The 13,127-nt window shown below is 37.3% G+C and overlaps 1 protein-coding gene and 1 long non-coding RNA gene across 6 annotated transcripts in view; one reads left to right on the top strand and one right to left on the bottom strand.

The window, feature by feature from the left end:
* Positions 1–13,127, top strand: part of LOC309478043 — a 384,226-nt gene that overhangs the window by 41,554 nt on the left and 329,545 nt on the right. The window lies entirely within an intron of this gene.
* Positions 1–13,127, bottom strand: part of sgcd (sarcoglycan, delta (dystrophin-associated glycoprotein)) — a 276,212-nt gene that overhangs the window by 25,797 nt on the left and 237,288 nt on the right. For all 5 annotated transcript variants that reach the window (XM_082141410.1, XM_082141411.1, XM_082141407.1 and 2 more), the window contains exon 5: positions 12,556–12,675. In XM_082141410.1, the coding sequence (XP_081997536.1) occupies positions 12,556–12,675 (120 nt within the window). The remainder of the gene's footprint in view (positions 1–12,555; positions 12,676–13,127) is intronic.

The following is a 13,127-nucleotide window of genomic DNA, read 5'->3' as shown; positions in this document are numbered from 1 at the left end:
TTCATAAATACTGATGAACATTTCTGTAAGGGTTTTAAAAACAAATACTTGACTAGAATATTTCAGCACTTTCCACTGCAATGAATGATACATTGAAGTACCATGGCATAAATATTCTTTACACAAGCCTAATGAAATCTGTGTACATAATATACAAGTACATTTAATGGATAAGGGAAAGAATATAAATAATCCCAGGAGTATTTTTACATTGACTGTTCATTAGCATCCGTTTTTTCTGCTCCATTAGCGTTACATTATTTTCAGACTGTCTATAGCCAAATTAGCTGCAAACTCCAACAACATCAACTCGATAAACCACCTGGGGAGGTATTGATATATCATTTTTTCAATCCCCCACCTCATTAAAGCCAACGCTTTCAATGACTTGGACAAACCCTAGATAATCACGGGCTAATTCTTCCAAACAAACGTGCTCTCTGCTGACACCCTGCAAAATAAACTTCATAAACAGATTGAGGGGGTGATCGATAAAGCCAATCAAGTTTCGCTTTAACTTCCACATATCGTCCTCATCTCAAATGATTTTATCATTGTGTTTCTATTTCATTGGCTGTGACTTTCCTCTTCCCTCAGTGTCACATTTGATCAATCCTGGAGTTATGGGCCAGTGCTCAAGTGTTCTGGGCACTCATAAAGATTCACTTAATGGATTTGTCCATTGGCACAGGAACCAGAATAGAATCTGACCCGTGCGTCGGAAGGTGCTCCCTCTGAAAAGATGCTTTGTTTACTTATGAACCTGTCAGTTGTGGCACCACGTAAAATGCTTTGGAGTGTGTCCGATCAAAGAAAATCTCTCCGCTGAGCGACTGCTGCCTGACAAGTTGGCACACTTTCAAAATACACTGTCAAATCATTGTTTTAGTCAGAATTTTTCCAGTATCAGTATCCAAGCAAGATTACTTCAGAGGCAACCCTTGTAAAAAAGAAGTACATTTTAGTATATTTAAGTAAAAACAGTACTTATTACATATATAATATACTTTAAAAGAATATGCAAACTTAATGTAATGTTTTCAGACACTTAATTACATATAAATAAAAATGTATAATAGATTTTTTGACCCACTTAAGTAGGACTTTTTTCAATTTATGATTCATACTTGTCTTTAATATATGATTAAAATGTACTGCCAAGAGTTTTGACAAACATTTATGGTTAAATTAAAATATACTTTAATGTCAGTTCTGTTGAAACTTGTACGTCATGTATTTAAATATATTTGTAATTACACATTTATAATGAAAAAGTTGCACTTTTAAAATATACTGTATATTAACTAAATGTAATATCAAATAACTCTACAGGTAAATTAATAATCAAGTACTTTACATGTGCTTTAGAATGGTAGTGTAACGCATATTCGGTTATTTGTCTTAGTTTCATGATATTTGTTTCTTAGTTTCTTATGGTAAAGCTGCTTGATTTTAGGCAAACTATAGGATAAAGCGCTATATAAACAAACGTGACGTGATTTTACTAGAGTTCCGAATTGCAGAGCTCGTGCAAACACATCCATATCATATGTTTTCTCAATTTTGTTGTGTGTTTATTTTGTTATTGAGCGGAAAGTGTGCAGCATATATTTACATATATATCTAACTGTTGCCCAGCATGCAATGTGGGCGGTGGGAGTAATGCAATTTCTCATTACAGTTTATTTCTGATATATCGTCATCTACAGGGCATTGACGGTGCAATTTCTTGAGTGTTTTGCCCTTACCCACCCAAACTTGTCAAGAAGGCTTTATTACGTGAATGAGAGTACATTAGCAGGTAATTTCTGAATCACAGATGTTTCATATATGACATGAGGACGTGGCTGCAGCCGGTGATGAGGCTTTGACTATTCAATTTTACTTATATTATTTATCCTTTATATTGAAGAATTTTTTTGAAGGAAATTGGTTTGAGCACTTGAGCACAAAGTCTTGAATGTTTGCAGACATTTAAGAGGCTGTTGTGTAGACCTTATTGCAATATTGAGGTGTTCAGTTTTATTTAGATTTTAGAAAATAAACGTGATTTCTATTTTTAGAAAATAAACGTGATTGCTCACAAATACACTGTTTATTGTTTTTCATTGCCATGTCTCTTAAGGGACTGTCACACAGCACTTTTAATTCAAATAAATAGTATTCTAACGCATGCAAATGCGTCAGACTGGAAATGCAAGCTCATGCGAAAGTCTCACATTTCGCTGCGTTCCAAAGTTCTATTTTGGTGAACTCTGAGCTGCGAATTCGCATCACGTGAAGACGTGTGACCAATAGAAGATCGATACGTCACGCCGTGACCTCTTGGCTGAATTAAAAGAACAATATTTTTACAGCAACGTCGAGGAGATTGTATGTTCTTTACATTTTTAGTGTATTACTCTTTGTTATATGTTGAATTCATGTTTATAAAAAAAAAGATGTTGCAGAGCGTGAAGTCATATCACGACCGTTGCAGTGTCTGAAGAAATTTTGCATGCTCAAATCTAGTGTGACTGCGGCTTTAAGTGTTGAGAGCTAGTGTATCCTTGAGCCTACATTTAGTACGAGTAAAGTACTTTAGTACTGTAAAAATCAGATAGCCTAATTTAAAACTCAAGTCGTATTGGAATTGGTGACTTAAAATTGGGGAATTTGGTCATTTTCAATGTGAGGTATCTACTTTTACTCAAGTATGGTTTCCATGTACTCTTATTAATGCAAATGTTTAATGTTTAATTACATTTGATTAATGCAAATGTTATTACATAGTAGTTTGCTTAAATTCATTAATTTAAAGTGGAACACATTGATAAGGCTTTTTAATCCTAAAATGCTACCGTAGTGTTGCCGCTTACAGCTGGATATTAGGGTTGGATGGGCTTGTATCCAGCAGAGATGTGTTGTGCATTGACTAGACGGACTCCACATGAACGTGAGTAAATCACTGGCAGAACTGCAGGGCGGTATGACTGTATAATGCTCTGAGTGCGGTCAGAGCACAACAGCTTGTTACCGCTGATTAATGGAGACAACCGGGCACCATCCGTTAACGGCAATGCAGGCAACTGTGTCAGTGGAGCACCGCTGCAGGTGGCCAAATGAGGCGAAATCGCAGCTATCTGTCTGCAGCCAATAGCACGTTAGAATCAGACCAACTTGTAGCAAGATTCCCAGTGGATATATATATATATATATATATATATATATATATATATATAATTTAGGGCCACACATTTTTAGGTGTCTTTAACTACAGTAGTCAACATTTGAAGTGGATCAAAAAAAGTTCATCAAAGTTGTCCTAAGATGAGAACGGGCATTGTTCGAAATTCATGTATAACTTTGATGAAAGGTTTTGATCCACTTCAAATGTTGACTACTGTCCTTTGGTACAGTGTACTCATTGTTTTCATGTTGTATTGCAAAACACTTTTGCTGCTATTGTGGTGGGTTACAGGTAAGGTTAGGACAGGTTTGATGGTGTGGGTAGGTTTAAGGGTGTCAACAGTGTAATTGTAGATGTAATTACATGCAGGTGTTTTCTAAATTTAAGTACAATGTAAAAACATGAATAGATCCAATATATTGTACACACGCAAAACCTCTGAATAAATAATGACCATAAGAACATTAATCATTATGCATCAGCTCAACATGTGCTACTTGCTGATTCTCGTGCAGAGATGACAGAAAACGCAACCCTCAATATTTTCACTCATATTTACCCATAGTAGAAATAGCATTTTACTTCTATTTACTCTTAATTGTTGTAATTTACAATTTACACACAGAAGTATTTAAGAGTAAATAATGTAATGGTATAAATCAACCTTCTATTACATATAGTGTAAATAATATCTACCTTTTTTACAGTTTAATATCTAATTATTTAAATATTATTTATTCATTTAAAAAACAATTACCCCCGATTTACACCTGCATCTCTTGCACCACAGCTCAGTGCATCTTGGCGCGAGTTCTAAGCACTAGACTAGGCATTTGAGAGACAGCCGTGGCATTTATATCTCAGAAGCTTGCGAAAAACAAACAACTAAGCAGTTAATTATCAAGGGTCGCTTCAAAAGTTAGTTTTGAAAACCAGGGATTTTAAATAAAATGGCAACCCTAAATAAAGACCCCAGGTGTTTACCTCCACAAAGCATGTCCAATTTTTGCATGGATAGTGTGTTAATTGAAGCAACCTCAAACACAAGAATGCATCATCACATAGATGAACAGACCTTCCGTTAGGGAGATCCTCTGCAATAGGGCAATTTGTCATCGCTACAGTGAGCATGACGCTCTGGGCTATAAGACTGTGTGCATTTGGGCAAAAGAGAAAAGAAGACCAGCCTTGGGCAGAAAAGAAATGTTTACAGAGGCTTTGTGCACATATAGATTTATATAAGAGAAATGGAGTGTATCCTTCATCAAATTAATGAAAATGTACAGAGAGTGGTGCTGTGACTAAAATGCAATTTCTTCAGTAAACAGTTATACAGAGAGTCAGTATTAGGGAAGTAATTTGAAATTTAAAAGACTGTCAGTCATACTACCATAAAAAATAAAAAATAAACTTTCAAAATAAACTTAATATTTAAAGGCACACTATGCAAGATTTGTAACGCTTCGAAATCATTTCGATGGTAAACTAACTCATAGTAGGGCAAACTGCTCTGCGAACTACTGCTAACCCGGACATCGAGGTCACTTCCGTGATTTGGGAAAAGCCCGTAAAAGTCCTGTCCTGGGGGGGGTTCACTCCGAACCATCCCTTTAAACTTAAAAGACTCAATGAATCATTTATTTGAACGATGAATCATTTATTTGACTAGTGATTTACATGAACTGTGCAAACAAACTGATTCAGACTTCCTAAGTGCCCATTATGCTGCACAACGGAGTGTGTTCAATTGCTGCAACACGGTTTTGAAAACTATTGTTTCGCTACTGAAAGCGATTGGTCTAACTTATAGCAATAACTTTAAGTTAGCTATTCTCTCTAATACTGTAGAGAATGGAGAAGTTCGTGTTCAACATTTATCGCATATTGTGTAATTTGGCCTGAACACTGTAATGTGTACTGTATGTAGACAAGCTCACATAGTTCAATGTGTACCACTAAATTTACTCCACTTCACATTGTATCTCACAGAAGAAATGATTGTTGTAAGGCTAAATTATCAAAATAGTGAGTAGCCTCAACTAATAGAGATCCTATTGAAAATTCCAAGAAAATGTTATAAAAAGAACCATATATCAAACCCCTTATATATCACAAAATTGCAAGAATGATGCTTGGTATGTTTGTGTGCTCATAATGCCATGAGGTTTCAGGTAACAAGACATGACGTGAGACACACAGCACCAATATACCGTGCTCAATGTGAAAATCTAATCTTGCTTGGTGACCAGAAGCTGAATTATTTCTGTGTGTGTGGGTACAGCGGAGCCTTAACCATAATTTACCTGCTTTTATAGACTCTTTATCATCCGCTTACCATGGTCATCTGACAGAATTCCAATGGTCACTCAGCACAGCAAATTTTCCATTCAGCCATAATAAAACAGTGAAATGTAGGGGCCATATTTCCTCTGTAAAGGATCCTCCTGTACCACATTTCACAGACTGTTAATCTCCATCGCCCCAACAAATGCATTGAGATTGAAGCCCGTCGAGAAGGAGCGAAACAAATTTGTCTATAGATTCAATTAACAGCTTTAATTATAGGCGACATTAAGTGCTGCATGCTGTGATAATTGCAGTTAATTGAATATTCTTTAATAGACAAAAATATGATCTTGTTTTTATTATTTTATATATTATATATATTTGACTCACAGCAGTGGAAGTTATTTGTTTATATATATACATACCCTAGGTATAACAAACATACCCTAACCCTAACAAATAACATCCACTGCTGTGAGTCACTGGAATATAATTGAGGCTAATCAATGCATGTTAATTATAATTAAGGCAAATAACCCAACTGCTAATATCATTATCCCACAGATTGCTGTTAACTGAACATACTGGTGAGGAAGTGCTACAAGCACAATCTGACATATTCAGCAGATTCGCTGTCATGGCCCGTTTCGATTATCACAACGGAGCGCTGCTATGTCTCATCTCAGGTTCTCAACATCACTGATGCTCCCCAGTCATTTTCCAGTAAGACTTTAGGAAAGGAAACTGGGGCGAATGACAGTGGTTTCAAGCGATTGTGCAGTTTGGGCTTTTTTGATTGTATTCCTGTAACCAAGGGATGAGCCGAAAGATCCTATTTGAATTATTTACAGTTGCTGGCAGGTGAAAGCTAAATGGCAGGTAACGGAGAAGGGAATGAGCAAAAAGCAAAACCCGTGACCCCAGAGCTGTCCAGAAATCTCAGCGTTGCAGAATTCCACAAAATTCCCAACATTTGACATAATGACAGTTAGCAGACATATAGGTGCAACGTTACTTATAGTCAACAGAATGTGTTACCAGTCCATTGAACAGAATTCAACAAATGTTCACTAAAATCAGTGTACAAAAAATCCCAGTAACACTTTACAATAAATTGTAATTGTTAACTTTAGTTAATGGATGCATGATTAACAATACTTCTAACATTTACTTATACATTTTTAACAAAATTTGTATCCGTTAACATTAGTTATTACACGGCTCTGTGGAATACTTGATTCTGATTGGTCAATTGTGCCATCCAGTGATAAGTTATTCCCGGATAACAACTGCTGAAAACATAACGCAGGCTCATCCGGGTCACTGAAGTCAGCAGCGCTCTACGCTAGGAACGTTTTTTCTTTGTGGAAGTTTTGCATTTGGTGAACTAATAAAATATTAAAACCCAGTTATTTAATTATGCCATCCAGTATCGTGGACTCGCTCTCTCTTGTTTCATACAAAACAGTTGCTGCCATTTTGTTTTGTACACTGTTAGATTATGAGATTCAGTTTAATCTGAAATCAATATCTCTTATCTCCATAATTATTTATGTGGCGAAATGCTGTGTAATAAGTGGTATGACTGTATACCGTATCTCTTAAATGTCCGTTTAGTTTGAACTTGCCGCGCTGCAACTGCTCTCTCTGCGGAAGCTTTGCCTTTAAAGACCTAATAAAATATTTAAACTCAGATCAATATTTTGTGTCTAATTATTTACACAAGTAGCCGTGCAATAAGCGGGATAATGTACATCCAGCTTGTTGGGATAATAATATTAATGTACATCCAGCCAGTTGGTATAATAAACCCCCTTCAGGCTGATGCAAGACCCCTCCGCTTCACGTCGGGGTCCTCATCACCCTGTCGGGGGTTTATTCTGAGATAACAACAGGCTGGATGTACATTATCCCTTACTTAATGCACTGTGAACTAACATACAAACAATGAAGAATTGTATTTTTATGAACTAACATTTACAAAAATGAATACATGCATTAAAAATATTACTACTAATGTTAACTAATGTTAAAAAACATAAAGTGTTACTAAAAACCCTACAAAGAAATCAACAGATTATGTCTGGCCTCCACTATGAGCTTAAACAGAGATTTTATTCACGTCAAATTATTTCTCTGCTGTGTCTCAACCTTAATATTTCTTTATGCCCCTAGAAACCATAAAATAAAAGATTACACGAAAGAAGGGAATAAACGAACAGCTACATAAGGCAATTTTTAAAAACCATCTAACATTTTAATGTAAAATTGCCTAATTACTCATACATTATGAGACTCGAAGCTTGACATAGCATCTCTCGGGAGTGACTTTGGTACCCAAGCAAATTGCTTTCCCCTCTTTAACATCTGATTGTTAAAATTAATGAAGAATGACATTCAGCTCCGACTAATATAACGCTCCTGGGACAACATCAGCACGGAGGCCATATCATTGTTTCAGATATAAATAACTCTTTCGTTTCAGTCTTGCAGGAAAATATTGCAGCCTTTCATTAGTAAATTCGAATGCTTGGCATCTCAGTGTTCGTGGTTAGTTTCCTGAATTTTGTCTCATGTAAAAGCACAAAAAACAAACCCACTATCTTAGTAAAATAGTCAAGGTCTTTCCAGGAGCTCATATTGAAATAAGGCAACGCGCCTGAGCAGATGTTGCAGGGTCTGTCCTAATTTGCTCTTATTGCTCTTCCTGTGGAGCTGAACAAAATACGAACAGAATTTCGCAGCTCCCCCGCCCCTCGTGAGACATTTTGAATTTTCTTCCCTGCTCTGTATTCTTTTATATCGGGGCCGACACTTATACTATAGCAGTCTCTCATCAGATGAAGCACTGCTTATCATAAAAGAGTTGCAAAATACTGTAATCAAATGTCTCCAGCTGGGAATGATTCTCCTCTGCACTGAGACGAGCACATGAAAGAAAAGTCAGCGAGTGAATGAAAAGAAAAGTTTTCAAGGCGAGCTCTTCATGTTCTGGAAGACTTTAAGGTTGGATTGTTTTATGAAACTATGATTCATCCCATTTAGTGACTGTATATGCGTTTTCATTTATTTGTGCATACACTGTTTAAAGTAAAGCCTCTAATTAGAAGCAAAACAGGCCTTCATGGCATAGCAGAATATTTCCCACAAGGAACATTCATCTCTAGTTCTTTAGAGAACGCTCAGTGTTGAAAAAAATAAAAAAAATAAATGGTAACCTAAAAGATGTGCTGCAAATGGTAACTTTGAAACTAATCGATTATATTCAAGAATGTTTTTTTTTTATTAAACACTACTGAATCAACCTAAATATACATTAGTTCACACCAACAAAACTAAATTTAAAAGGTAGGATCAAGGTAGAAATAGCTCTTTAATGTAACAATTGCAGGTTACCAAATACATTGTACTAGCATCTCAAAGAACTTAGAAGATATCACAATATCACAATTAAGAAAATAGTACTTAATTGGGGTGAATAATATCTTTCTGCATGCTATTCGAATTGACAAGAATGGGCCAATAACATATATGAGTATCCATGATAGACAAAAAAAAAAAGAAAAAAAAAAAAGAAAAAAAAATCATATGTCAAGTTCTTGTCAATGTACCTGTCCTTCTTGTAGCTTAAACAGGTAGAGCAATGGCAACTGATAAAATGTGGATGTGAATGGAAAGTCGCTTTGGATAAAAGTGTTTGCCAAATGCATAAATGTAAAAATACTCTTTGAGTTCATGTTGGTTTCCTACTGTTAATTTTTAACCAACCTTTCGTTAACTGTTTTTAACCTCTAAAAATGTAAATGTAAACGTTTAAAAAACTTTTGTTTTCATTACACTGAATAAACGTGAGTTAAAGTTTTTATACACACTTAAAGTCCCCCTGAAAATGTGTTTATATGTCTATGTGGTGTTTTTAATATGCTTTAAGACAAAATTTGTGCAAATTCATCAGTCAACACCATTGCTGCGTATTTTCTCCTTAAAATTGCAGGGAACCAAAGATTCAAAAACGCAAAAACGCATTTCTGACTAATCACGTCAACGAATGGAGGGTTAGGTTTAGGGTTCCCGAGGCCGAGGCACAGCGGCGATCACAGTCATGGGGTTCGCAAATGGATCTATCAGCGGGGTTAGAGACGGGCCCAGCCTTATCTCTGCCTTCAGCTGATAGGTCCAGTGCCTTCTCTCAGGGTTTGGAAGCACGCGCTGTGGTTCCTTCCGCCCCGATTGAGGAACTAGATGTTACCAGTGTCTATGCAAGAGATACTGAGGACTTGCCACCTCAGTCTCATACGTTTGAGGAGCAGGTTGAGGTTGTGACAAGAGCAGTTGAAAGACTGAGTATTGACTGGCCAGCAGATAAGCAGGACGTTCATTCCAAAAGCTGGACGAACGCTTCCTGCCATCACAACCTCAACGCCGGGGCCTACAGTTTTTCCCCGATCTCCACATTGAGGTGTCAAGATCATGGGAGAAACCGGTTCCGTACAGAGTGTATGCACAAACATCAAACTATTCCTCTATATTGAATTATAAAGAGCACGGTTATGGGGTGATGTCAAAAGTGGAAGAGCACTTGCAAGCTATCTCTCCCCCGAGGCGGCATCTTCCCTAAAAGCCCCAGCATTACCCACTAAGCCAGTCAGAACCACATCTTCACTAGTGGGTAAAGCTTACTCAGCCGCTGGTCAGGCTGCAGCATGCCTTCACACCATGTCGCTGCTGCAGGCCTACCAAGCTGTGTTGTTAGGAGACATGGACGAGGGTGGGGGAATGGGTCCTGATGTTTGCGAACTACGTCGAGCCACAGATTTATCTCTCAGGGCCACCAAGGAGACATCATAATCCATTGGCCGCTCTATGGCAGCCCTGGTGGCCACTGAGAGGTATCTGTGGCTCAACCTAAGCAATATTAAAGAGAAGGACAATAATTTTCTTATGGATGCGCCCAGTCACCTTCTGGCCTCTTCGGCGACGCTGTAATTTCAGTCGTCGAGAGGTTCCAGGAGGCAGCCAAGCAGCGGCCGCTTTCCAGAAGCACCTCCCCGTCGCTCTCATGTCTCCGCAGCCTCAAACTTCCAAAGCCAGCTCCTCACACCGTGCCACCCCGAAGCAGAGCGTAACCTCCCGCGTTCCCCCACAGAAAGGCTGGGGACAGGGAGGGCGCTCTCAGCCACAGTCTTCGAAGGGTAAGACGGATCTGAGGACCGTCATTATCTCCAAGAAGGCTGCGGGGGAGAGGTCCTGCACCGAGGGCTCAGGCCAGTGAGGGCAGTCCCCCCTGAAGTGGAGCGGTTAAGACATTTCAAAATAAAGTTTATTTTGTTTAATCTATTACTTTATTATTACAATTATTTGATCAATTTGCATTGCAATAAAGTTCTTTGTGCGTGCCTAAATTTGTCATTTCTTGGGGAAAAAAGTAGGTGTCAAGCCCTGCAAGTCATTGGTTGAATAAGATTTTTGAAAGATTTGCCCAATAGTGAGAGGTTTTGTCGAAGAACAAATATTAGAGTGAACACTGGTATTTGTTAAGCATTGCTTGGACTGACAGGTGTAAAGTTGCATTCTGAGTTGATCAGATGCGTTCTGATGGCAATTGAAGTTGTGTTTACCCAGGACTCACTCTCAGCTTTCATGACATTAGAGCGTAAGATCTATTGGCAGGAGCTCTTAAGATTGTTTCTAAGCTATAGACTCGTATAGGAGACAGGCATTTATCTCAGTATTAGAGTAGCAGGATTATCCTGACCTCAAAACATGCACATCATCCCTGTGTGGTCCACCAAACTAATTCAGATGCCTGGCATCACCCCAGAAACACTTGAGATAAAATCCGAAAGAGAAACATTCAGTTCTAAATACTCCTGTTCTCGCTGCAGTCCGTTGCTGAGTTTGAGTGGATGTAAGGTAATGAACTGTGGCTTAGGGAAAATCATTGGGGGAAAATGGATGTACACAGGCTTGAGTAATCACTTTAAAGGAAGTTTAGCTCTGCCTTAGAGACAAGCAAAGCTCCATGATCAAATACAGCACAAAACAACCTTGAACAGTCCAGGATTTTTTTTCACCTCCCAAAATAAATCATTGAAAAAAAATGGAAAAAAAGATAAATGGGGGAAAAAAACATAAATATATATATTCTACCCATCTGGGGTTTTAATGTTGGAAAGCACTGCCAAGTGCTTCTTGTTTTCATGCCAGATGTGACCAGAAACTGAGAGGCCTTTTCAAAACGATTTGTGCCAATATTCTTTCAACATGCTAATAGGACTAGAGAATAAATGGGCCAATATGCCTTTAATAATAATCATAATAATATTAATAATAAAGATGCTATATTGTCTCTGTACTAAAGCCAAAACTGGTAAAATAATATCTGGAAAATGTTTACTTTCTATCAACCATACAGCAATAAAATAAAAATCAACGAAATAACATTTTGATTAAAACAACAATATCATTCAGTAGTTGTGTCAAAATCAATGATTACTTTAACACGTCGACTCCCTGACGAAGGCTTGTATGCCGAAATGCGTCGGAGTGTTTTAAAGGTTTAAAGATGACCAAGCCATAACAATAAAGGCTTTTTAATCTTTCTAAAGAGAGTACCTTGGAGTTTCCTGAATTTTTGATTACTTTAACATGTTAACTTTAACAGCGCAAAAAAAAATAAAAAAATGCATGTGTAGAATCCCCCCCCCAAACCCAGTTTGAAAACCTGTATGTTAAGACAATATTATTGCAAATAGTATTGAATTTATTTTTGAAAGCAAAAATAAATGTCAAATGTTTCATTAAATTGTAGTCGTTTTTGGAAGGTTCTTAAATGTGTGAAATGGACTTTGACATCAAAGCTCAGGATGTACTTATTGAATTATACCACTGTGTCAATTACCAACACAATTCATACAAGAAGGACAATGTCTCATGCCAGTCTGTGCTTAAAATTTGTTCTGTGAGGCTCAGTTAGCACTTCAGCTTTCTCTTTGTTGACTGTGCCAAACAACTGTGTGATGGGAACAGGGCTAAAGCTTTCTGTGAGCATAAAACAGTTTAATACCCTCAAATGTGTTATAATTTCAATGTTCACTCACCCATAACTCGTAATCTCTCCGCACCAACTACCACCTCATGGTCGTCCGCAGAGAAGAGCAGTTTTCCTGCACTTGATTTTACCTCCAGCATTTTGCCCCGTGCATGAACTCCATGAGAACCTGGCAAAAATATATTTTACAGTTTATGAAGAACAGTTTCCATGTGTCCCCAAAAAATCTAGCTCAAATTATATTTATAATATATATATATATATATATATATATATATATATATATATATTAGGGGTGTAACGGTACATGTATTCGCCCCGAACCGAACCGTTTTTTTTTTTTTTTTTTTTTTTTGTATTGTATTGTGAGTGTACACAAATAAAAATACAGTTTCGAATGATGTCTTACTCTTATCTGTATGACCATAAATGACAGAGTATTTTAAGTTGATTCCGCTGTTATCAGACAAAATCATTTGGCATTGTGCCGATTTGTGTCGTGAAAGTTGAACTACAACAGTCCAGTGATTAAATGTGTGTATCCTGGAAATAGAATACCTCAGGTGCCACTTAACTCACTGTCTCTTCGTGGAAAGGTGAAGAAAGCTCAGATTTAAAATG

The sequence above is a fragment of the Leuciscus leuciscus genome (genome assembly GCF_965113295.1).
Source record: "Leuciscus leuciscus genome assembly, chromosome: 16".
Lineage (NCBI taxonomy): Eukaryota > Metazoa > Chordata > Actinopteri > Cypriniformes > Leuciscidae > Leuciscus > Leuciscus leuciscus.
The sequence above is the reverse complement of the archived record's forward strand: the minus strand, read 5'-3'. Positions and strand labels throughout refer to the sequence as shown.